The following is a 26,429-nucleotide window of genomic DNA, read 5'->3' on the forward strand; positions in this document are numbered from 1 at the left end:
TGGTCTCTGTAGACTTTATAATAGGGTTTCCCAAACAGTGAGGTGTAGACAGAGTCCAGGGAAAGTCTGAAGAACCTTTTAATACATTGTTATCATAAATCTACCTTTCCCAAAATTTCATTGTATTGCTTTCATTGTTCATTTGTGTTCATTTTGGTGTTTGGAGTTTTAGGGGAGGTGTATATAAATTAAGATTACACTAAAGGGAGGGGTGATGGCAAAAGGTTTTGGAACCCTTCCTTTATAAATATCGATTTGACATACAATCTTTCTTTGTACTTCACGTACGTGGTGTCAACAGAGGCAGCAGCTCCAGAGAGCAGTTATGAAAAGTTGTATGAGGGCCAATTCCATTCTAATGTGTTGTTATTAGGGCCATCAGACCTGAGCTGCAAAAATCTGGATGGTAGCAAATTAGATCTTGGCTTTCATTTAATGATCATCCAGATTTTTGCAACCTAGATCTAGTGGTTCTATTATTATCACAGTGTTCATGAGGAAAGGGGGCATAAACTTGGATATATACCACAGGCTCTACAATGGATAACAGATATCAACATGTTCCTGGCAAAAGACTAAAACTGATGCTTTACTGTTTTTTTTAGCGAGAGACCCTATCATAGCTATTGTAGGAGTAATGGTTAAAATCTCTTCGGTGGAACTGCTTTGATAGATTTTTCTTTTCAAAAGCAAACAATTGACACAGCAGGTCCCAAACTTTAAATTGGGATGCAAAGGAATCCCATGGTTTCTTGTGGTTTGAACAGACTCTTATCAAGACATTGCACAACAGCATTACTTTCTGTGGTGCTTGGGAGTTGAGTGCACCGTGTTATGGTGACTGTCCTCCTTTCTCAGTGGCCAGATCTGGTCAGTATTGGCAGGGGGGAAGAGATCACACCCTTGGCCATTCATCTGTGGGGTGCCTCAGGTCTCTCCCCTCCTGTTCAACATTTACATGAAACTCTTGCAGGAGGTCATCAATCAGTTCACAATCTGGTATCAAACCATGGATTGTACCCATTTGTACATCTCAACCTGAGCCGGTCAGGTGATGCCATCAGTGTCCTGTCCAGTGTTTGGAGGCTGGGTGGGTCTGGGTGGGGAGGAACATACTTAGGCTCAGTTCCGACAAGGTGGAGTGGCTGTGGCTTCTTGCCTCCACACCAGATCTGGTACTTTCCATCCTTAGTCTTCAGTAGGGTGCATTTCCCCATTCAGGACTGTGTACAATCTGAGGGTCATCTTGGACTCACAGTAGCAGATCTAGCCAAGAGGGCCTTTGGGGCCTCATGGGGTAATAGTGCCTCTTCCTAGATTAGGAGGCTTTCCAGATTATCATTGATTCCCTAGTCGCCTCATGGTTGGACTGTTGCAATGTACTCTACATGGGGCTGTCTTTGAAGACTACTTGGAAACTACAGTGGTCTTGAATTCTGGGCAGTATTGGACATGCCTTGGTATGCCCATGTGACACTACTGCTCCACAAACTGTCCTGGTTGTCAGTTAACCTCTGGGTGCAATCTAAGGTCCTGGTTATTACCTATAAAGCTCTTCATGGCATAAGGCCAGGTTATCTGGGGACCACCTATCTCCCATGGTTTCTGCCCATCCAGTAACACTGGGCAGAATTGGTGGAGTTTGAGTACCCTTGATTAAGCAATGCTATTTTTATTTTATTTTATTATTTATTTATTTATATTTCAAATTTGTCACTTATCGGGACCCAGGAAACATACCTTCTCTGTCACAGCACCTGCCCTCTGGAATGATACCCATGTAGCTCCCACTCTAGTGATGTTCTGGACATTTTTAATGCTTGGCTATTGGCCCAGATCTTGGGTAGGTTGGTTGGGAAACCCTGTTTGTTTTCTGTTGCAGGGAGTGTGTTTGTCTGGATACATGGGATTTCCTTTATGCTGTTTTATTTTTATTACTTCCTATTTTAGTGCAAGCCACCCAGAGTCGTTTGGTGTGGTTTTTTTTTACAGTAATTTTATTAAAGATTATAATTACAACAATAAAAATTAATACAAACCAAAAAAAGAAAGAGTAGAAAGTGCAAAAAAGAAAGAAAAAAGGAAGAAAGAGAAAGAGAAAAAAAGAAAGAATATAGTAAAGAAACAAATATATTAAGAAGTGACTTCCCACCTTTATCACAAGTATAAACAATTTTAGTAACTTATCACCTCCTCTTAAAATACAACAAATTATCTCTTCCTCCCATATATCATCTCTTATCTATATACAAATCCATAAACCATGGTCATTTCAGTCCTGGTGTCAGCAAAAGGCCATTAAGGGTTACAGGAGATAACAACAGATCTGTTTTAACCTTGATCAAATAAACCAACTTTATATTCCTCCTTTTACTTCTAACTATCTTAATCTTTAGTCCACTCAAATACCGTCCTAGAACTTGCTTTCTTTTCATTTTTTCTTTGCCCCTTCTCATGAGATTCTTCAAAATTTCAACAAGGCTCTTTTGTAAATCCAATACAGGAAAATTATTGAGGTCACTGTCTTGGTTTAATTGTATATCCCTTTTAATTATTAAACATCAGCCAGTTTCTTTTGTGTGTCCAGTGTAGCATCTTTTTCCATGTCATTCTTGTAGCCTGTCATTTGTAAATCCACTTTCAGATCAGTCTCGGTCTTGTCAGATAATACTTGTTCCTCTTTCATAACATATTTAGATGCAGTCTCTCCATAGAGGCAGATGTCTCTGTTGACACTATTAAAATTAATTTCTGTGTCCATTTTTCGAAAATATCTTTCAGTATGCTCAATGTTAGAATATTCTGCTTCATTCTATAATTGTAAGTCGAGTCTGTGTTCTGCTCCTTTAATTGCAATCTTTAGTTCCCTCTAGCGTCCAATTTTTAAAATCTTATTTAAAAAAAAAAATCAAAACAAAATCATTTTCCCATGGGAAGGATTCTTTATAATTAATTTCAGAATCTCTTTTCAATTTTATCTAGACCCTTAGTCCATTTGTAACTTTTTAAAATCAAAGTTTTAATCACCCATTTGCTGTTTATTCCAAAAAAAAATTTTTTTTAAGTTCTTAAGCTTATAGTTAAAGCTTCCTTTTGCTAAAGATTGAAGGAAACTCACCTGGTGCTGTCAAACTTGTTGATTCAAAGTTCCTAACAGTTGAAAAGCAGATAACAAGCAATTTCCAAAACCGGTTAGAAAAGGAAGTATGCAAGCTTAGTATCCTTTCTGTGATGGAATGGAATTATGAAGGCCAAACTCAGGGAGGGAAAGATGCTCTTTCGTCTCCTGAGGGGCGAGGAAGAGATAAGAGGATGAGGCTGGCACCTCCCTGAGGAATTCACTCTGTTTTGACTGGCTGACTTTGGGAACTGAGGTTTCAGTCTGGGAAGATTCTTGCTAGAGGTTGTAGCTAATAAACATTGCTGAACTGAATCTATATGGTCTCCTGGAGTTCCTTGGGCTAGGCCTGACACTTTCAAAGGTACCAATCATGGTTTGAGCAAGATGGCTGTTCCCTCATCTCCAAGACCTTTAAACCTGCCAGAGACAGCTATCTTGCAGTCTCCTCTTGAGGAGCAGCTGTCTGGAGCACTTGTGGGCGATCTCAAGTCCTCTCATTGTCTGTCGCAGTTATCAGCTCTGTTTTTCGCAGAAGCGTCTTCAGTCCATCATTTCTTATTGTGGAAGTCTGTCCAGGGTTGTTTTGGAGTCAGCCAGCCTCTAAGTCTTGTAAATAAAAGCTGAAAAATAAAAATATGCAAATTTAGCAAAGCCTAACTATTCTTTATCATTAATTTTGGGAGAGAAACAAGACATAGAGCAACTGAGATAATCCTATTATTAGATCAATTGATTCTCAAACTGCACATCTAAACATACAGTTTAACCAAGTCCTCTTGAGAATTTTCCCACCCCAGTGCTTCCTGTTGGATTTTTCTTACTGTCAGCAATCTAAAGACACTGTGCAGCTATTTTCCCCTTACTTTTTTTCCTAATACTTCTTTGAGGAAAAAGATAGGACAGTCACAAATGGCAGATTATGTCATTTAGAGATTTGGCAAGGTTCCCTCACGAGGACAGGGTGGTTGTACAACAATAGCCTAATTTAAATGAACCCTATGCCCACTCTTAATTTTTGTAATCCTTCTCTAAGTATGACTAAGCCTGATCTGATCCATTGCATTTTCCATTAAATAGAGAAACTTTGCCATGTGTTTTTAAATCTGCCCCCCCCCCATCTCTTCTCTTTCTTTTCCAGCTGCAGAAGACAGGATATTGAGGATCAGCTGGCCTGGGAAATCTGGTCGAAGTCCACTTCACACTCTTTACAAGGGTGACCAGGTAAGTGGACTTGAAAAGACAAAGTGGTTCTTTGTGAAGGAAGAGAACAGGCAGTAGTTGAAGAATACTCTTTGCATGCAGAAAATGTGACCCTCCTTCCCCACCCCCCAGTTGCCCCCACAAAATTATGCACTTCTTTTTGTGAATTGGAGACTTGGACCCTGCCCACAGGGTTTCACATACAGAAACCTACAGAAATAGTTATTTCGTTGTAAAGTCTTTTGAGAGACAAATAGGGTAGTCTTTCTCCAACTAATTTGGAAATCCAAGAGAAACCCTGTGAATGAAAAGCAAGCCTTCTACGTCAGAATTCCTTGTGTCCTTTTTTTTACACGTCATGTGCCTTTGGTTCTTCAGATGTAAAACAAGAGTCAGAAAAGAAAAAAAAGAAACATGGAGGCCAAGTTGCTAATCCACACATCTTAAAGTTGCCAAGGTTGAAGAACACTGGGTTTGAGAGTTGATTAACATGTCAGGACATGTTGAGCTTTTGTCCTGACATGTTAATTTGAGTTCTCCTCCTGTGAACTCCCCCCAGCCAGCTGGAATAGTATGATCCAGGGAAAGCTTTGACCCCTCATTTGCTACTCATCAGAGTAAAATGCTTGTATTCCAGAGATTTTGGTCTCTGGATTTTCCTGGGCAAGGAACCTGCGTTCTGGGCAAGGCTGTCGTAAAGTGACTAGGCTGGAATTGCAGGTTTTCCCTATTTTTCTTGCTCTGTATTACTGTTGACCATTAAACATGTGAAAATGAACTTAAAACCAGATTGCAGCTTTTATCTTCTCAATTTGGATTCCCAGTGGCCCCCATAGAGTAAACTAAATTGTTTGCTGAATGGTTTTGGACTCCCGCTTCCACAATCCATTGCTGTACACTATAAAGTCCAAAATATCTGGAGGACGCCAGACTGCTAGCTTTCCCTACTCAGTTGGAGGTTATTGGCTGGCACTGGCTCTAGGACAAAAGTTCAAGTCTCTTCTATAGATTTAAGAAGAGAAGAACAGCCCTGCCAGATCAGACCCAAGACCTGCTGGGTCCGCTGTATTGCTTCTTGCAGTGTCCCACAAGCCAGTCATAAATGCAGTGCACCTTTGCTGTTCTGGTTGCACGTTGGTTGCCAGTCTTCTGGCTTCTCTGTTAAATCATCGTCTGCCTGCCTTGGTCTCCTCCTGCCCTATCAGGGTCCTACTGGCAGCATGACCAAGAACAACCAAGGCTGAGATGTGTATTAATAAAGAGCGGGGGCCTCGTTACTCTTATCTGACAAGTGAGATCAAAGTTTGTTTGGGAGAGCAGATGCCAGTAGCTGAGGGAGAGATGGGGACATGAAAGGTGAGCTGAGGAAGGAGGTGCTCTTGATTGTGATAATGGCTGGCTCCTGTTCGGCAACCACAACTGCCAGAATGTGAAAAAAGGAAAAATAAATCTACTGGGTGCTGCAGCATATTGTGCTATGGTGAGAGCCTCCTGAAGGCCTCCACAGGTTCCTACTATGAACTGTTTGTGGAATCAGAGCTCTACTAGTAGTTTGACGTGAATCCTGCCTAATAGGAGTTCCCTCATGAAAGCTGGGAATCCTGGCCTGATGTAACACAAAGCATCAGCGTCATTGAACAACAAACTGCAATGTCTTGTACAGATCTTTGGGTTCACTGAGCAACGGTAATACAAACAGAACTTCAAATAAACTTTTTGTGCAATAGCATAGCAGGTGGGCCAGCTTGGCTAATTTTCAAAAAGCATGCAGGGTTGGACCTGGTTAGCACTTGGATGGGAGACCACCAGGAACTCCCAAGGCAGTATTTTATTTATTTATTTATTTATCAATCAATCAATCAATCAAATTTATATCACCGCCCAACTCCTCCACAAGGAGGGACTCTGGGCGGTTCACAACAAAACAACTTAAAATCAGTAAAAACATAAATAATACAAATATAAAATACAATTACTACAATTACAAATATAAAATACAATGATTAAATACAGTAAAATCCAAGAGGTGGTGATATTTTTTTAAGCTATACTGGGAAGCTTAAAAAAATCATCCTGCAAGAAAGAGATGGCAAACTGCTTTCATACTGCTGCCAAGAAAACTACATGGGCCTCTCCATGAACTCACCATGAAGTGATTTGAAAAGCAGGAATGTGTTATATTTAGTATCTAAAAAGCAATAAAATCTGGGGAAAATGAAGGAACAATAAAAACAGTAAGATCCTATGACACTTTTAAGAATGAAATACATAATCATGAGATAAACCAGGGTTAAGCAAAGTGGTCCCAGTGACACCTCTCTGGATACCTGCCCATCTCCCTACCCCGCCTGCCTTCTTTTTCAAGACTCTTTTAATGAGAAGTAATGATTAAATAGGGGGGTTGCAAAGCAGTGAACCAAGCTCTAGCATAATCTTTACTTCCAGGAATGCTGTTGAAAAGCCCCGGCAGGCCATCTGGAAAAAAAAAATGGTGGATGGGCACATCCCAGTTCTTTGGCTATAAGTGTAGTCATCTGATTTGGGGAAAAAAAGGGGGTGAGGTGGGAGAATGGGCTGGGAGGGAGCATTCTGGAGATTTGGGGGGCTGACAGGGAATCTTACCTGTTTGCCTTCCAGTGAAAAGCTGTTTTGTGATTGGCTGCAGCCATTGTCTTATAAAAAGAGTCATTGAATGAGAAAGCTCCTGTCACATGTGCTCAGCATTCTAAATGTGCCCGCCCACCCCTGACCTAAGCTTGTGTGCATCTGATGAAGTGAAGTATATGGCATAATAAACACACTCATCTGTCTCTCTTTCTGAATATAGCAGAGACGGTATAAACGGCTTGCTGAAATAAATATTTAGTCCAACTGCAAATAAGCCTTGTTTTAACTGTAATTAGGGGGAAGGAAAAAGATTCCCCCCACCCCCATATAAACAGATGCTGCTTTAAGTTTCTGTAAAGAAAGTTAAAAAGATATTCAAAATCCACACATGGATAGTATCTTTCCTAGAACCAAAATGCTGCAAAAGGACATGGGAGTTTTGGGAATTTTCTTGAACCTTTCATCAGGTGAAGTGCTATAAAATGCCGGAGAGATAGGGAAGGATTAAAAAAAAATCCACCATTAGCTAAAAGTTATAGGAAATCAAGAATAAACCCCAAGAAGGAAATTTATTTCCTGAATATGTTGCGAGTCACACTTTCAGGAGCCAAGCTCCAATCCCAGGTGGCTTGAGGTACCCTTTTCTAACAGATGGTTCACCTGGGAAAGGACTCCAATTATGGGAAGGAAGGAAACTTTGAATAGCCAAGGGCAGTTGGTAATCATGGGGATAGGCCTATATTCACAGCACTTTGTTTCCAAGAGCACTTTTCTCTGCTAAGAAAACTCAGCCGGACATTTGATGTAGGCTTCTGATGCTCCATCATGCTAAATTAATGCATCTTAACACTATTCATTTCTTTTATCGTTAAAACAAATAAGAGATGATCAGGGAAAGGAAAGAGGCGATTGAGTCCTTCATTCGGAGGAGACACTGATGTTACTCAGAAGCCTTGAAAGAGCTGATAACAAACAGTATGGGATTATTTTCATTCTGAATCTACATTTTGATTCATAGATAAATTTTGGATTTATACCCCTCTCCTCAGTGTAGACACATACATTCAACTGAAATGTCAGTCACAAAAGCAATGAAGTTTAAAATGAAATGGAGCACCTTTAGACCCTTACCTTTCCCTTTCTCTGCCAAAGTCAACTGCTCCTTAACCATTTCTAAGACTAAAAATGAGACTCAGAATGGGAAATTTGGATTAATAATCTCTCCTCTCTGTGCCAGTCCTTCCCAGTCTCATGACCGATAGACTGTGTGGTGCTGAGATTTGGACTTTCTAGCTAGGAGTTCTGAGACTGCAGTCCTGTTCCACCTGAAGGACCCCTAGTTTACCAGTTTTACTTTCTGTTAACCTTTAAATCCCCACTGTTAAAGGGTAAGTGCATCACTTGAAGGAGTAATTATAACCAGTGATAAGACAACACATGAATCTTAAAGGTGTCCAAAGACACCAGCTCCTGCGCATGGGCGTTGGCGGCATGGAGGGGGGATATTACTGGGATCTGTTGAAAGGAGCTCGGCAGGCAGCATGTGGTGACTCCTGTTCCCCCTTCCTCCTGCCTTATGTCTCCTCAGTTTGAGCAGTCCTCCCTGCAGGCAACCCATCAGCACAGGAGGGAACTGCTAAGCAATATGTGCCATCGTTACACCCGCAAGCGGCGCCTCCTGACTTCAGACGACTTGCGACACCTGGTGGTTGATGATGTGCATGGGCTGCTGTACTGCTATGTCCCCAAGGTGGCTTGCACTAATTGGAAGAGAGTCATGATGGTCTTGACAGGGCAGGGCAAATACCAGGACCCGCTGGAAATCCCAGCACATGAAGCGCACGTACCATCCAACCTGCACGTGCTCTCTGAGTACAGCACTCCTGAGATCAACTACCGCTTGCGCAACTACCTCAAATTCATCTTCGTACGGGAGCCTCTTGAACGGCTAGTCTCAGCCTACCGGAACAAATTTACCCGTAGCTACAACACGGCATTCCATAAACGATATGGGACCAAGATCATCCGACGGCATCGTCAGGACCCTAGCAACGAGGCCCTGGAACGTGGCCATGATGTGCGTTTTGAGGAGTTTGTGTACTATTTGTTGGATCCAAAGACCCAGCGTGAGGAGCCTTTCAATGAGCATTGGGAGCGAGTGCACTCCCTTTGCCATCCGTGCATTGTCCACTATGATATCATTGGCAAGTATGAGACCTTGGTTGATGATGCCAACTATATCTTGCAATTGGTTGGGGCTGATGCAGGCATCAAGTTCCCATCCTCTTCCAAGACCACCAGAACCAACAATAACCTGACAGCAAAGTTCTTCAAGAATATCAGCCCCTTCTACCAAAAAAGATTATTTAATTTATACAAGATGGATTATTTGCTCTTCAATTACACCATCCCTTCTTATTTACACCTCCGATGAGACTGGCTACCAGAAACATGCCTTTTCTTCATCATTTCTGCTGTCAACCAACTGCCATAGATAGGAGATGCTTGCAATTTCAGCTATGCCCGTTTTTTATGTTTTATCAGCTGGCATAGTTCTCTCTCTTTCATTCCTCTGTTTCAGTGACAGAACCTACTCTTATTTGATTATCCTTCCTCCTGTTCCTTAAACAACATTTGTTTCTAGGAAGCACTGGAATTAGGACCTTTTGTCAGGAGGTGGGAGAGTCCTTGTGGAAGTAGCAGACGTAATAAAATGTGCATGCATTTAATGTGTTCAATTATAATTCCTTCAAACCTGTCTCTTCTTCACTGACGGAGGAAAGGGGAATATGAGCCAGAAGTGTCTCATTGTGAACAGTTACTTGGCGTGGGGCAGAATTTTCTGTGAGACAAGAGTCTACTGCATCTCCCCCTTCTACCCTCTTTCTTGCAGCTGGTGTTTACAGAACTGCGTTTTTTCCGAAACCACCCAGTCAAGTTCTGCTCCCATGCAGATTCCATAGATGTGCACTGGAGCAATGCTTGGTGGATTGCCCACTTTTATGTGCAGGTTGCAGGAATATCTTGACCAAAAGAAATATTTAATTATTCGCCTTGGCTTTTTCCATGTGAATATGTATTGGCACAAGAGTTGTTGTGGTGTCCTGTTTCATGTAGGCCTAGCCAAATTATGTTCCAGATCCAAGCTCTTCAGTTTAATTAGTGGACCCTTATCCAGGTGAGTTAGAACTGTCTTTTTGTGGGTGATATCTGACACTGGAAGAATAGTGGGCTTGGGCAGTGTTGGCTTGGTTAGAATTCTTATATGTTTTTGACCAAAACCTGTCACCTCTTACCAATATGGCAGCACTTTTGGGTGATAATGGGAATTATAATTTGGCACATTTGGAGAGCACTGGGTTGTGAAAGCTGAACAGAGCATTGATCAGAGGTCCTACTTTGCCCTTAAACAGCATCTTCAGAAGACATGTCTTGGGTTAAGCATGAGCAATGCCTTTTGCTGTAGAACATTGCTATACTGTGTCAGTCAAGTAATGTTTTCTATCTAAAATAGCTGTCTTCTTTTTATAAGCAGAAGAATTTATTTTACTGCAGGAAATGGTTTGGGAGACAGAGGTTGCATGTGGAAGGGTACTGTAGAGAGAAAAACAGATACTTAACTGGTAAAGCTGGAGGCTTGTACTTGAAAAAGCAAGCCTTGAAGAATAAACTTAATTCAGTCCACATGGACAGTTGTGCTTAAATTGGCATTTTGTCTACTTGGTTACATTTCTGCATATACTAAAACATATCACCTCTTTTATGTAAATCAGCTGGAAGTAGAGTTATTGTACAGCAACATTCCCCAACATGTGCCTTCTGGATGTGTTGGATCTTAACACCCTTAAGTCCCACTAAGCATGTCTAGACTGGGTAGGAATTGGGAATTATAATCCAACACATCTGATTCTGTGTGAATAATTTGATTTATGCAATACTGTGCTGAATGTACTTGGGCTCTTTGAGGTACACAGGACATACAAATTAAAAACATTGTGATTCGGGTCTTCTGTCCTCCTGCTATATGAATGTGGCCTTTTTTCCCATGGTTGCCTGCTTTCTATTAGGCTAGAGAGAATTCCCAAGAGGGGATTGAGTAGTACAAAGTTTAAATTAGTCAGCTCACCTGTATTGGCTCTCAGTATTGATCCAAGCTTTAATTTTAGCTAGCTTAGATTCTGGCCATAGCTTTTTCTTATGATTATAGGTAGTCCTCAACTTACAACCACAATTGGGGCTGGAATTTTGGTCGCTAAGCAATTACACCAAGTTTACAATCTCTGGGTACGTAGCCAGCAGCCATGTTGGCTGGGAATTCTGAAAGTTTGATCCCAGCATGTAGGAGAGGCACCAGCTTGGGAAGGGTGCTATTTACAATGAAATCTCTGGTTGGGATGCTTAAGGCTGCTCTAATTCTGTGGCAGATTATTACATTCCTTTGCAACTATGTAGTTTCTATACATCCTGTGGCTTCCTTTAATGCACCAACATTATTTTTGCACTAACATGTAACCAGTGATGCTGTCTGCTCTGTGGTTTACAGCTTTCCCCAATCCTTGTTGTGACAATTAATTAACTGCACTCAAAGCTGGCAATACTGATGAATTAGAAATCCATATTATTTAAAAACTGAACTAGGCAGTTGCACTAATCTCCTCAGTAAATTGTCCAAAGGTATCAAGAACAAAACTTAATGTGTGCCAGTGTGCAAAATTGAGTGATCAGTGCCGTGTGGGAAGAAAGCATGATGTTACTTAGTGACTAAACTGCACTTAAAAAAACAAACATAGGATTATTATGGTATTTAAATAAAAATCCCATTGAAATATTTACTTCTAGTGAATTGATATGTAATTCCTGTTCTGGGCAGATGTTTCTGCTAAAGTGAACAGATCTACCCAAAATGATGTCCATTGGTAAAGTAGGCTGCAGCCCTCTCTCTGTCTCCCTGAAAAGTCATACTGAAGTGAGTGGGACTTACTTCTGAGTAGGCAACTATGGGAATTTGCTGTTGGGCATATGAAAAACTGCAGGACCTGAATGTGCTCAGGGGCATTACAGTTTGATCTTGCTTTTTTTTTTTTTTTTAATGAATAGCTTGTAATTTGATTTGTTTGTTTGTTTGTAATCCAGCATTTATCCTTTTTTTTCCTCAATGGTAATTTATCAGAGGTAGCAACTTGTGCAGATAAAATGGAGTGGGGGATTGAGAATCATATGCATCACTTTGAGATCCAAGCAGAAAAGCAGAATACAAATGCAATAAGAAATAACAATAGCGTAATCAGGGAAAAACAGTTAAAATGCAGAATATAAAAATCACTGCATTAGGAATATCAAATTATTTTAACAATACAAATGTGTTGAATAGGTGAATCTCTAAAAACACACAAACCAGCAAAAACCATCACTGATGGGCTAGATGGATATTGTTCTGAAAGTCACCATTGCAGATAAGGCCTGGTCACTTCACCGCTTCGCAAACATTTGACTTTAATGGAAGGGCAGTGAAACTCCAGATATTGGTCTCAGAAGTTCAGGCAGGTTATGTCCTGATTTATATATTTTAGCTGAAGCTTAGAGGTAGTAACTGAACCAGGATTATCAGTAAAATGGCACAGAATTGTAAGAGATTATTAGTTTATTCTGGTAGGTGACAGGCTGTTTCTATCAGATACATGAAATGGAAGTAGAAAGTAATTGGTGTGTGTTTGTTTTTCATGCCTTCAAGTCAGTGTTGACTCCTGGCGCCTGGAGAAGGCCCTGCAATTGTCTTGGCAAGATTTTGGAAGTCAGTGGAAGTGCTTTCTTCCTGGGACTGAGAGAGTGACTGGCCCAAAGTCACCCAGCTGGCCTTGTGCCTAAGGCGGGACTAGAACTCACAGTCTCCCTGTTTCTAGCCTGGTGCCTTTAATCACAGTTTCACACACCGATTCAGATGTGAGACACATCCTGCCAAGTGCAAAATACCCATTTCAGGTGGGAAGCAGCTGTTTTCAAACTTGGGGTGGCTGTTTCAATAATTTTGGAAGTGTTTCAACCCTGAAATACTTCCAGACTGGACAAAACAGCCAATCTGCACACATGAAACCATTGTTTTTTTCTGCAAGTAGGATGTTTCAAATAACACACAGTTCAAATTAAAAATGTTTTGTGCACTCCTAGTGCAAACACATCTGCACATTGCCACCCAATGAGAAATAGAGGTAATGAAAAAGCAAAAAGCAAAAGAAGAAAAAGCCACATCCTTTGGTAATAGCACTCACATGTTTATTCTGAAGAAAACCTCATAAAGTTCAGTGAGCTTTACTGGCATAACTTGCTGAACTGAAAATTAACCTAGCAAGGTTGCGTGAACCTTGCATGTGTGATTTTAGAGTTCCATTTCTAATTAGGTTGAATAGGTCACGGCTAACTTTGGGCAAGCATGTCCTGCAAAGCCAACCAGTTTTTAAATGCATGGGGGGGGGGGGTGACGGTATTTATTTTGTTGCTACCATTTCTCCGTGGCTTCATTCCAACTGCCTTTGAGAATCATACAGCAAAGATTAGAAACGAATGACAGCATCAGCCATAGTAGCGCCATCCACCAGTGGCAGGCCCAAACTAAACGCCCCCCAAATGTGTTCTTCCCGTGGAAACTCATCAGGGCAGTGGCAGTCTGTGTACAGGAGGGCAAGCTGTTCTCCATTGAGAAGGCTCAACTACAGGGTCCCTGCTGATGGAATTCACTAAATATTTTACATTCACACACACAGAAGTGAAAAGTAACTATGTATTTCAGCATTTCTCCCAGTGGCTCTGATTCTTTTGTAAGTGGCTCTTGCAAGCCTTGGGCTCCTTTTTTCTTTCTGAGCATTGCCCTAGTTTTGTTATTTATTGATTAAAATTATTTATGTGTTAGCTTGTATGCCATTTTCCTGCATGAGCTCAAGGTGGGGTATGTTAGGCACTCCATAGCCATGCCAAAATCCAAAGTCACAATTTTTTGTATCTTTTTGCTACCATCCAGTGGTGCTAGAAATTACTACAGCTCAGTTTTGGTATGCCTAGCCTACGTAGCACTTTCCTTTTTTCTTTTTTCCCCTTCCACAACTACTCCATGGGGTAGGTTGGGCTGAAAGAGCATGAGTGGCCCAAAGCTTACGTGACTGATGGTAGACTTGAACCTGGGGCTTCTTCATCCCAGCACAACATCTTGACTACCTTTGTTAGTCTTGAAAGTTTCACAAAGCTCTTCTGATGTTTCCAGACAAGGCTGTTACCATGCAACAACCTTCCCTCAGTGGTGGAATTTTGCAGGAGATCCAGATGTCATCATTTTCCATTTGTAATGTAATTTTACCCTTTCTTCCAACTCTTCTCATACCACACGCACAAATTTGTTAAGGAGGGAAGAGTGGAGTAATTACATGGTGCCTTTTGACTTGTCCATCTGGAGATGTGCTTTTACTGCAACAGTTTTACAGGCCTTCTGAAAGTGATTTTTGTTCGATACTCCTACAGTTAAATGTAAACTTCTGATACCTATAATACCTAGAAACAATATGGAGCTATAAGGACATCTTAAGGTCAAACTGATGAACTGCAGCCATTTAATTAAAGTGGAATGTCATAGCTCTTTATGCATTGAAATGCCTTTTTTTTTTCCTTACGCTTTTTGCACATCCTCACTGATGAAGAGCTCTGGAAAACGTGAAAGCGTGCAAAATATTTTGTGTTAATTTTATTTAATCCTAATAAATATCTTACCCATAATGGATTTTGGATCCTTTTTTTTTCTTAGATGACCAACACTGCTCATTTATTTATTTGTTCATTTTTTTAATGTGACTTTCTATATTGTAATTACAGGTCTGTTCTCTGCTACATTCCTTTCTGGTATTGAAACTGGCTGGAAAGTCTGACCATTTCCACTTAACAAGTCTTCAAATGTTTCCATGGTAGTAGTTATTGGGCATTAGCATACCACAACAACACATTTCAACAAGCCATTTTTAAAATGTGGGATGCTCACTATTAGGATTGTATGATATTCCAGATTCCATTCAAGAGGGGTCCTTCAGGAAGCACGGAGCTATGGGATCCTGGAAACTGAGGCATCTGCTTTCATGAGCCGCAAAGAGGCGCTGTGTTGATGCTCCCCTACATTCAAAGCACCTCTTCCAAACTGAATCCAAAGCACTGCACAGCCCTACTTGCTTTGCAATTGAACAAAATAATTCTAGAAAGAAACAGAGAAACAAAATAAGCATCAGCTTCTCCAGCACTACTGACCTTGCTGAACATGTACTTCCAACACTGTACTGTACATGTAGGGACCATAATTGAAAGGGGAAATACTTCAGTGTTGCTGTTTGACTGCTTAGACCAGCCTCCCTCAGTATGGTATCTTCCAGATGTGATGAGATTATACCTCACTGAATTTTCAGACATCCTGCTTGTGCTGGCTGGCAGTGTTAGGAATTACTGTAATTTCATCACATCTAGAGAGCATCAAGTTAGGGAGAACTATCTTAGATGTTTCGTCTAGCACAAAGGGAGATACAAGATTGCGCAGCACTTTGGATTCAAAGGCAAAAGGTGCTTCAGATCCTGTGTGAGCACACACATAGCCCTTGCTGGTGACTCCTCAAACCAAACTTCTTTTCTGGGATCGTGCTCCCTAACTCTTTTTGTCTGTTTTTGCCCCTGCTGGTGGGGGAGTTGGCTGCTGTTCTCTCTAGATGAGATTATCTTTGGGGTTTTATTGTTGCTTTTATTGTCTTATATATGCTATATGCCAATCTACCCAGAGTTGTCAGAGTTGGGTGGCCTAGAAATTTAATAATACATTTAATTAATAGATAATCAGCCCCCTATCCTCTCCAGCTGTTCCTCCCAATATGGAAGCAGTGTGATTGACGAACATCAGTGGTGCAGATTCTCACTACGCTGAAGTTGGAAACAAATTAAAACTCTACTGCCCTAAGGAAAGTTTAAAGCATTAAATACACAAGATACTAAATCCCCAACAGAAAAAAAAAAAATCATTGTAGCACCCCTACTTATTTATGCGATGAACACTGGCCATGATGTACAATTGCAGTATGCCCACGATGGTCCTTTTCCCCCCAGATATGTTGAGAATGTCCCAAGAGCACCAAAAGATTGCTCATACTTTGTTCTAGAGGATTGAGGTGTGCTAAGCAAAAGATTCTTTTCTTTTTCAGAGCTTTTCCATCAGAACAAAATGCATTTAAAGCAATTTAGCACAGAATGAGGATATGCAGATATAAGCAGATCTCTGAAATTTTTGAAGTGGAACATCAAAGTTCTGTTTGACTTGTTTTAACAAAAAGATCAGCAAAATCAACCCCTAGAATAAAATGTAGGAAAAACAAGCTTAATTCAGAGCTGGCATTCCAAGCCAATATGTGACTTAGTACTCTAAGGGCATGCATGCCAATCACACCTAATTCTGGATTGTGGATCCTGGAATTCTAGTTTTAAAAATATTAGCAAACACCTGTTCTAAGATCATTTTGTGTTGGAGTAGTTAAGTGCTCAATGTTAATAGCAGAATGACTGGAACAGATTAATGTGCAGGGAATCCATAACAAGCCATGATGATGCCAGAATGATAACAGGTGTGTTGACCTCAGGATGGACATGTCTTATTTGACCTCCCTCCTTACTCCCTCTGCAGATGTCATTATTTTGTGTGTATGGGTGTGTGTCAGTGAGTGTATTCTGTTATTTTGCTCATTAAGTCAATAGTATTAATAGCTATAAGGCTACTTAGAATGACAGCAAAATTGAAGCATTAAACATAAAATGCATGTTTGTTGATCAAATGGGCAGCATCATGCATGCCTGACTTGCACAAATTCTGATTTTGTTAAAAGCCAGTTCAACAGTAGATCAAATTAACTTCAAATAGACTTTGGGCCATCTGTTGGAAATAGGCTAGCTTGGATTAGACAACCTTTGACACCAGATGTTGCTAAACTACAATTCCTAGCCTAGCTGATCAATGGTAAGAAATGCTGGGAGCCCTCCTTCCGCAACATCTGGAGATCAACAGTTACTCATTCATGCATATAATGGATGGACCCGATGACTTCAGTTCTCTCCAGCTCAGTGATCTTATGACTTACAAAATGCTGCATCAGGACTTAAGATGAGAACACTTCTCCACTTTCAATAAATCCTGCTACTGCATCAAGCACACAGATTTGCATAGTACTACTCACAATTTTTGTTCATGACTGTTTTGCAAAGTATCACTCTTGGGCCAGGAATTAGTATAGAAGTTACCCTGATCAGATTCCCTTGCCTTTAACAGCAGGTGTGACAGGCAGCAGTCCAATAGGTGCAGCTTTCCCCTAGCACAGAGATGTAATGATACAGGCCAAACAGATGGCTGGTCTCTAGCCGTAGTTCCAGAGAGGTATCTGTAGGACTGTTGGATGGATAATTTAGTTTAGATTGTATTCAGCTGGACAACTCAAGCCAGCTGCCTCTCTTATACCTCTTGCAAGCTACTAAAAGAAGAACTTGCATTTGGGAGCAGTTGAGCAGCTGTGACCTGAGGCCTGAAGCCAGACTTTGGAGTTAATTAAGGCCCATTTTTAAATGTTCCCTCTCCTGAAATTTGCTTGCTTTCCTTTCTTATCCTTGTAAAGTGCAGAATCCTTGTTTCTTTGTTCTGAATCAGAGAACAGTAATTCTCTTTGTCTTTTGTTTTGTGATCCACACAGTAAAACTATCCATCAGCTCTCTCTTATTAAAAAGTCTGAAGAATTTCACCTGGCTTCAACCTTTGGTCAATTAGATTAGAGCATATTGGATACAGTGGAGCTAATCTGGCTTCCCTCAAACAGTCACACAGTTCTCTCTCTTTCAGTGGAAAACTCAGGCCCACTCTCTGGATGGCTCTCTGAATGGACTTTAATTGTTTCAACATAACACTAAAGGACTTGACTTAGTAATAAATCTTTGTTTCTTCCACAAAGGGCTTTAAAAAAAAGTCTGTAATTGCTGCAAGATGCAAAAAACCAAAAGGAAATAAAAACCCTGCAGCTCTTACCCAATTCCTCTAAAGTAGAATGTGTTTTTACTTGCAATCTGTTCCTGAGTGCAAGGTAAAGATTCCTAGAACACTTACCTGGGGCTGATTTCCTTGGAATTTGGTTGTGGGAGGCAGTTTGGCATTTGCAAAGCATGTATTTGTTTGCAAATATCCTGGCTGCATGGAGGTCCTGGCATTCAGCTGAAAATTCTGAAGATAGTGAATGTCCACCGATCCTGCATAATTTTTTTTTTAGTAAGATATTCCCCAGTATTCTAAGGTACCGACAGATACCCAAATTCACATTTCTCTGTGTTTTTCAGTCTGCTTCAAGCAGCTGTCTGTTATTCATTTCAAAAATGCCTAAGGTGATATCATCTGTATCAAAGGTGGATGCGTGCAGGGGCTTTCATGGAAATGGGGGGGGGGGGCTTCAAAAAGTCAGGTTGGCTACAGCTCTCTGACTGAAGCCCCACCCATTTTTACATGCACTGCAGACATGGAACACATAAAAAAGGGGCAGGGTTTTGATCGTGCAGATGTGGCTACCATCTTTACTTTTTTAAAACCTTTGTGGACATCCCTGAACACATGTGCATGTATGTTGGAGGGAAAGTCTAATCCATTTTCCAAAACATGTTAGTCTTTTCTAGGCTCTGGCTGCTTCTTAAACTTTCAGATCTCAGTATAATTCAACCAGGAGCCAACCACAGAGCTGACACAATTAGAGAAGGTGGAAAGGAGAAATAGATCTGGGTGTCATTTGTGTAAAATTGGCATTCAGCTGCATAGTCCCTAACAATCATTACTAGTGGCTTCATTTAGGTAGTCCTTGCTTACCAACAGTAATTGAGTGAGGGTGAGGTATCATCAATATGCTGATGATACCCAGCTTTATATCTCCCCCCCAGGCCGCCTGACTGATGTCCTGGGTGTCCTGTCCTAGTGCCTGGAGGCTGTAGGGGCTTGATGGGGCGCAATGCACTTCAACTCAACCCAAGCAAGGCTGAGTGGCTTTGGGTATTTAGGCCTTCCGGTGACAAAGTTTTTCCATCTTTGGTCCTGGATGGGGCGGCACTGCCCCAGGTGGACCCAGTGTGCAATCTGGGGGTCCTCTTGCACTGATGGCTCCTGCTATAAGAGCAGGTGGCAGCTGTGGCTAGGAGGGCCTTTACACACCTTTAGGTTGTGTGCCAGTTGCACCCATTCCTGGACCAGGAGGCTTTGCTCACAGTCGTTCATGCCCTTGTAACCTCTTGTCTGGATTACCGTAACACACTCTACATGGGGCTGCCCTCGAAGAGCATTCAGAAGCTTCAACTTTCAACTGGTGCAGCATGCAGCTGCACGGGTAGTCAATGGTGCTGGATATTCAACACATGTAACACCACTGCTGCATGAGCTGCATTGTCTGCCAGTGTGTTTCCAGGTGGAATTCAAGGTGCTGGTTATTATCTTTAAAACCCTTCATGGCTTGGGACCAGGTTACCTGAGGGACCATCTTCTCCAGTTGTTTCTACCCATCCAATTTGGTCCATCAGGTTGGGCATGTTACAGGCCCTGACAGTCAAGAAATGTCATCTGGCGGTGACTAGGAGATGTGCCGTCTCTGCTGTAGCCCCTGCCCTCTGGAACATTCTCCCTTCATAGATTAGGATGACCCTGTTGGCCTTTCGTAAGGCCCTGAAGACATGTTTATGTGCCCTGGGCCCAAGTGTGTTAAGGGCCCAGATTCCTGGCTATATTGACATATATGGCGATAATTTTACTCGGTGACCATATATCTTTATTTTGTATTAGCTGTAATTGTTTTTAATTGTTTTAGGTTTTTATTATGGTTCACTGCCCAGAGTAACTTGCTAAAATGGGCAGCTATAGAAATCAAATAAATAAATAAATAAGCAAATAAATAAATAAATAAATAATTGGGACTGGGAACTCTGTCGCTAAGCAACCTGGCCATAAGGCACAACATCACACACCGACTTACAACGGCAGTTCCAGCAGTCCCAGTTGCTGTTGTTACGTGAATCCCATATGGTTGTAGTATCCCCCAGTCATGTGATCGCCATTTGCCTCCTCCTGCCAGCTTCCCCATTGACTTTCCTTGTCAGAAGCCATCAGTGAAGGTCGCAAATGGCAATCATGTGACCATGGGATGCTGCAACGTTGTAATTGCGAGCCGGTTGCCATGGACCTGAATTACGATCATGTGACCACGGGGATGCTGCGATGGCTGCAACTACAAGGACTGGTTGTAAGTCCCCCTCGTTCAGTGCCATTGTAACTTTGAATGGTCACTGAACAAGTGGACATTAAGCAAGGTCTACAGAGATTGAAGAGCAGGAGAAATTAAAACAAGCCTGTGGCACTCCACAGTTTAATGATTGCGGAGAAGAACAGTAATCCTCCAGTACTACTGTCTGGATCCTGCCCTTGAGATATGAACAGAATGATGACAAAGCTGTGCTTTCAACTCCCAGTGGTTCAGGAGGACACCATGATCAGTGTTATCCTCCTAGAGATCCAGGAGCATGAGCAAGGGCATGCTTCCTCACTTGTGAGTGAGGGCAGATCTCTGTTGTGACAGGCCTATGGAAGACACGGCAGTCATGAACTCCATAACTGAACCTGACTGACATCAGCATGCATGCTGAAGTTTCCAAGCAGCATCAGGTCTAATGGCAACACCTTCCCTCCCCAGGCCCTCTCTTCTTTAAAACAGAGGAAAAATCTACAGTAGGTCCAGATGACACTGACCAGCTCACCCAGCTAGGTCTTTGTTAGACAAACCAGATCAAATCTCCTAGGAGGAGAATCTTATTCGCCAGCAGACTGGTATTTGACAAGAGAAGGAACACAGTGGGGAACTGCTGGGGCACCTCTTACCTTCTCCAGGCTAAAGCAGATCCTGGTTGAATTATTTCTCATTTCCCCATAACTATAACTATGTGCCAGAAAGTTGATTAATCTAGAAACCTCTTTTAGGCAATTCTAGAGCTCTTTCTGTGCCTTGTTAATTTTTTTAAATAAATTGTATACATTTTTTTTAAAAATCACCAAGATTCTTGGATAGATGTCAGTACTGTACCATCTATCAGGTCAGTTAGGATATTCTCAGTATGAACATACTCCAAATCAAACCAGGGTTTAGAAAGTACATTGCTGCATTTTTGGTGACCTCTTTTAGTTGTTAATACTATTACTTTACCTAAAACCTCTGTTATGTTCCCATATATGTCTAAGACTCTCTATGACTTAGTCTCTAGGGCTAAGGTTCTTCATAAGTTTTTTAAAATGCTTCCCATTAAGAAGGGTTTCTTTCATATTGGCAGTTCATTTTGGATGCCTCTGATACCACAATCCTCTTAAAAAGAGGCATAGACTACCTGTAATCAGCAGTAGTAGTGAAGCATACTACTTGTGAGTAGTGACTTTAGGTGAAGCATAGTGCGGCATGAGAAGGTAACATATGGCCATGACTACCCATCATCTGGGCATTTCTATGTGTGTTTGGGGTCAAGTGCAAAGCTTCATGGAATTCCTACCTTAATTCAGCATGGTGCTGCTGGACCCAATGGAAATTTGTCACGTAGTTACACACATGGTGAGGAGTGACAAGCATACTGAACAGAAGAACACAGCCTTCCTTATGTTCAGAACCAGTCATGGCCTGCTCATTTTCTTTGGACCGTCAAATGCATTTCTCACACCACTTCACATTTTTGTAAACAGGAGAAGGATGTCCTCCTTACCTCCATGCTTTAAGAACATTGTACTTGGTGCCAAACTGAGTTGCATGAGGGAGGGGATGAATAAGAGGTATGCGCTAACACCAAAGTCTGCTTTCAGGGCTTGTTGTTAAGTGGTATAGATTGACTGTATTTACTAAGAGGGATAGTCTTCCTGCCAAGCAGAAAATAGTGCAATAAGCACCCAGGGAAGCTTTAAAGAGATCTCTTCAAATCTAACCATGTTTATTTGTTGGTATTTTGTTTGTTCCTTGTTAAAAGAATGTTCTACCTCTATCAAATTATTCCTCCTGGAAAACTCTTGGCTAGTGCCTCAAGCATCTCTTTCTGTGGTGAAGTATTAGGCATGTGTATGTCCTGTTTTTCACAGAAATATGCACTACTGCTAAGGCTGAGCCAAAGTTTTCTGCTGCCTGAGGTGGATCAACAACTGCTACCTTCTCTCTTTTTTTTAAATAATAATTTTATTAAAGTTTACAAATACAAAGATAAAGAACTAATACAAAGTAAGAAGAATATAAAAAGTAAAAAATAAAAAGTGCAGAAAAAATAAGAGAAAAAGACATATAAGGAAGTGACTCCCTCCTCCCTCCAGACAAGTATAAACAACTTAGTAACTTAACACCTTCTCTAATATTTCAATTAAAAAAAATCTTCTTCCCTTATCTCATCCCTTATCAATAAAATTGTAAAAACCTGTCCGTCCTAATCAGCAAAAGTCCATTAAGAGCTACCAGAATATTTTAACCTTAATCAAATAAATCCATTTTATATTCCAACTTACCACTTTCTCTAATAAATAAAGCAAAAGAAATCTTTCCCCATATCTTATTTGTTATCTATAAACACATCTTTAAAGCCTTGTCATTCGTCCTAGTCAAAAAGAAATTCCATTAAGAGTTGCCAGAAACCACATCTGTATTTTAACCCTGATCGAGTAAATCCACTTTATATTCCTTCTATTTAATTTTAAAAAGCTTGATCTTCAAATAATGTCCCACAAATTGATTTCTTGTCATTTTGTCTCCTCTCAGAAACTCCCACACGTCTCTTTTGTAAATCAGAGGAAAATGAAGTACATCGTAGTGGATTTCAATCTAAATTTGATGCGATGAGGACAGCCATATCTGTGGTTTATCTAACCACCCATTCCTTTTATGTAGAAAAGAAAAAGAAGTGACGAGTGTTAGTGAGTGTAGCTTTCCAGAGGCCTGCCAGTGATGGGAAGTGATCCATCCATCCATGCCTTGCTTTGCTGTACTTTCTTGGGACCCACTGCTGGAGCTGAAGGGCTGGAGACAAAGTGGTACATGGGTGAGCAGAGATAAAGATCCCAACGCTAGGTTGGAGGGGAAGATGGATAAAGCAGTCACTGCTGTAACAGCGTGTTAACATCTGATGGGGAATAGACCCTGGTGGGCATATTGGAACCCACTGGAGATGAAGGCACTAACAAAATATTTTTGAACCTCTTGCCTTCAAGTGTTGAAAATCTAAATCCAGTGGAGGGCATCATCTAGCATACTAACAAAAGTTCAACTCCTGTTGACCTCATTTGTCAAAATGAACAAAAGAATTTGCTGAGAAAGATTTTGACTGCAGTATAGTGTAAACATAACTTTTATACGCACTGGGAAACCAAAAAAATTGTGTGACTTACTTTAGTGCGATATTTGCTTTATTGGGTGGTCTGGAACGGAACCCACAATATCTCCAAGGTATGCCTGTACTGTTGTTGGTGTCTAATATTGCCTGCTCACCCAAGGACACAATGTGAATGATGCTTTCTGAAAACAAATCGAATTTTAAAAAACTAAAGAAGCAGGTTTTTATAAACTCAAAACCATGGTGTATAGGATTCCATGATGGGAAGCTGATGGGAAAAGGATCCCAAGGAGAGTTGCAATTCCTAAAAAAGGAGATAGCAAATTCCAACGGAATGCTAGGAGAAAATCCCTGAAAGTAAGAGCAACTTAACAGTTAAACCAGCAACCTACAGATGTGGGCACTCCCCTTCACTGGATGAATCTAAGTGGAAGTGGATTCTTATGTTAAGCAGAAAGTGGGACTCAGCCTAGATGCTTCCTTCCAACTTTGTGAAACAATGACTTCATTTTTTAAAATAAAACCAAATTTGGCAAGGTAAAAATTAAAACAGTTGACCACCAGGAGACATAATGCTTGGAAGTATACTTGCTTACTATGAGTCAATTAAATGTTCATCTGTGGAAAAATATGCCTCCCCTCCCCTCGGTTTGTGTTTTATTCATCACTATGGTAACCACCCTCAAGAATATTATTTTTTGAGACAGGGAACTGGGGATAATGCCAGCCACCATGGGATGAAAAGATTTAAGGATCCTCAGTAAGTTCTTAGTAAGAACTTCTAAGGCAATGCCCATACATGATTTAGACAGAACATCAGCTGCTTTCGGTGAATGAACAAGCTGCAATTCATCATACTTTACACTAGTTCCTTTTCCAGCCCAATTTGAATGAGTCGGAATTACACAACAGCAAAGCTAAAACATGACCAGATGTTCTCTAGGGACTCTGCCCAAGGTAGAAATAAACAGTACTTTTAGATAAAAAGATATTTTTTCTTTTTCACTGAAAGGGGAAGAGTTAGGATTCAGGAACGCGGTTAGGACTGTAAACAAACACAAATCTTTAACAGCAGTTGCAAAAATCAGCGCTATAAAAAGGCGAAGGCATTGCAGCATTCATTTTAATATTCATGTTCTCTAAATAGATGGTCTTTAAGTAAAATAAATAAATGTCCTTGAATGGCAGTGATGGACAAACATGTTGGGCACCAGCAGAGTATATGCTACTCTGCTCCCTGAAATGACTGCTTCTATTCAGACAGCATGGAGTAGCTTTTTCTTCCTGTCAGTAAAGTCATAGTAAAGAAATAGTATATTATCTAAAAACACAATTTCCTTGGACATTATCACTGCATTCCTGGAGTTAGGAAAGTACCTCTCTCCAGTTGCACAGCACCTGGACCACAGCACTTGCAGCACATCTTCTTGGGTGGACCATAGCAGTTGCAGCTGGTTTACCCTTGTAGTTAAATGCAGTTGTAACCAAATCATTCCAGTTTTACAGTAAAAAAACAAGCAGATTTTTTCCCCCTTATCCTCCATCTTCCCATCCTCTCCACGCCCTCCCCCCCTTGCAAAAAAGAAATATATAACACTGAAACCTTTTGGAGATATTTTCATTCAGATATTCTGTTATGGAGGTAATTTGGAGAAATTTAATTAAATGTTGACAAAAAGGAGTTATGGTAGGCATAAATGATGGTTAAGGTTCCCTAGAGTTCGGTAGCTTTCTCTTCCCCACCTGCCCATATGAATCCATAATCCAGTGCTATTGAGATCTATGGGTGCATGGTTCAGAATTCTGGGAACTGTAGTCCCAAAACTTCTGGAGAGCTCCAGGTAGGAAAGAGTCTCAAGTATGAGCAGAGCAGTTCAGATGTCTTCCAATTGTTTTGCTGTTCCTCTGCTGTCTTCCTAGAGCTACAACCCCATTCTAAATGTATTCTGTTTTAATGGCCACTTTCTTTTTTTACCAACCAGAGAACTGGTCCTACAGGGAGCTTATGAAGACACATCTTGGTTCTGGCTTCTCAGACTACAAGAACTCTTGTTTGGAAAAGGAAATGATGTTACTTAAACTGAAATAAAGTCAATGCACGCTTGAGATATAGATACCTGTTTACAGATTCTTCGATTATTCTCTCCCCCTGCCCCCACTTCACAATGCATTTTCATTCAGATCCTACAATATCCATTTTACAAATGTTTCAGTTCAGTAATTGCAAATTGAAGGTATCTCTTACATTTTGGAGACATCCATTAGAATCATAAAGCAAGCAAGCATTTATGAGGGTTGGCTGGTGTGGGTCTTCTGGGCTGTGAGGCCGTGTTCTGGAAGTTCTGTTTCCTAACGTTTCGCCAGCACCTGTGACCGGCATCTTCAGAGTGCAGGAGCATAGACAGGAGCAGTTCTCTCTGTGCCCCCGCCCCTCAGATCTCTATAAATACCCACAAAAGGGTCATATCACCCTGGGCACAGAGAGAACTGCTCCTGTCTGTGCTCCTGCACTCTGAAGATGCCGGTCACAGGTGCTGGCGAAACGTTAGGAAACAAAACTTCCAGAACACGGCCACACAGCCCGGAAGACTCACACCAGCCATCGTATCCCGGCCGTGAAAGCCTTCGACAATACATTTATGAGGGTTTCTTAGATATATTTTAGAGTGCCACTTGCATGTTTTCTTGCCCTCCTATTCCTACTTTCCTTTGTGAGTCAATGTGATGTAGTGATCCAGCTGCTAGGGAGACTGAGGTCCAAGTTCATCCTCAGCCATGGAAGATGTCCAAGTGACTTTGGACCACTCCCCCTCTCTCTCTCCACACAATCTATTTCTCAGGGTAGTTGGGACAAAACATGAGAGGCAGGAGAGGTATGGGCGTTATCTTGAGTTGCAAGAGGATGTTGGCCCTTTTTTTGGGGGGGGGGAAGGATCCGCTTTCTCAATTGCATTCAGTGCAGTTGTCTGCACCAGACTGGTTTTTATAATTCTTCTAACTTATAAAGGTGATAAATTGACCCACATCTTGCCTGCTGGATCTTAGAAGTTATTAGCCCTGGGCCACATAATGAAGCCATCCAAGCACTAAA

At 41.2% G+C, this 26,429-nt stretch overlaps 1 protein-coding gene across 2 annotated transcripts in view; it reads left to right on the forward strand.

Moving 5' to 3' along the window:
* CHST13 (carbohydrate sulfotransferase 13) overlaps window positions 1-14,677 on the forward strand; it is a 58,110-nt gene extending 43,433 nt beyond the window's left edge. For both annotated transcript variants that reach the window (XM_007425185.4, XM_025164753.2), the window contains exons 2-3: window positions 4,260-4,342; window positions 8,517-14,677. In XM_007425185.4, the coding sequence (XP_007425247.1) occupies window positions 4,260-4,342; window positions 8,517-9,362 (929 nt within the window). In that variant the 3' untranslated portion in view covers window positions 9,363-14,677. The remainder of the gene's footprint in view (window positions 1-4,259; window positions 4,343-8,516) is intronic.
* The last annotated feature ends 11,752 nt before the right edge of the window (window positions 14,678-26,429 follow it).

This window comes from Python bivittatus, unplaced genomic scaffold (genome assembly GCF_059951505.1).
Source record: "Python bivittatus isolate LINGU-HERP-01145 unplaced genomic scaffold, Pbiv_v1 ctg000080_np1212, whole genome shotgun sequence".
Lineage (NCBI taxonomy): Eukaryota > Metazoa > Chordata > Lepidosauria > Squamata > Pythonidae > Python > Python bivittatus.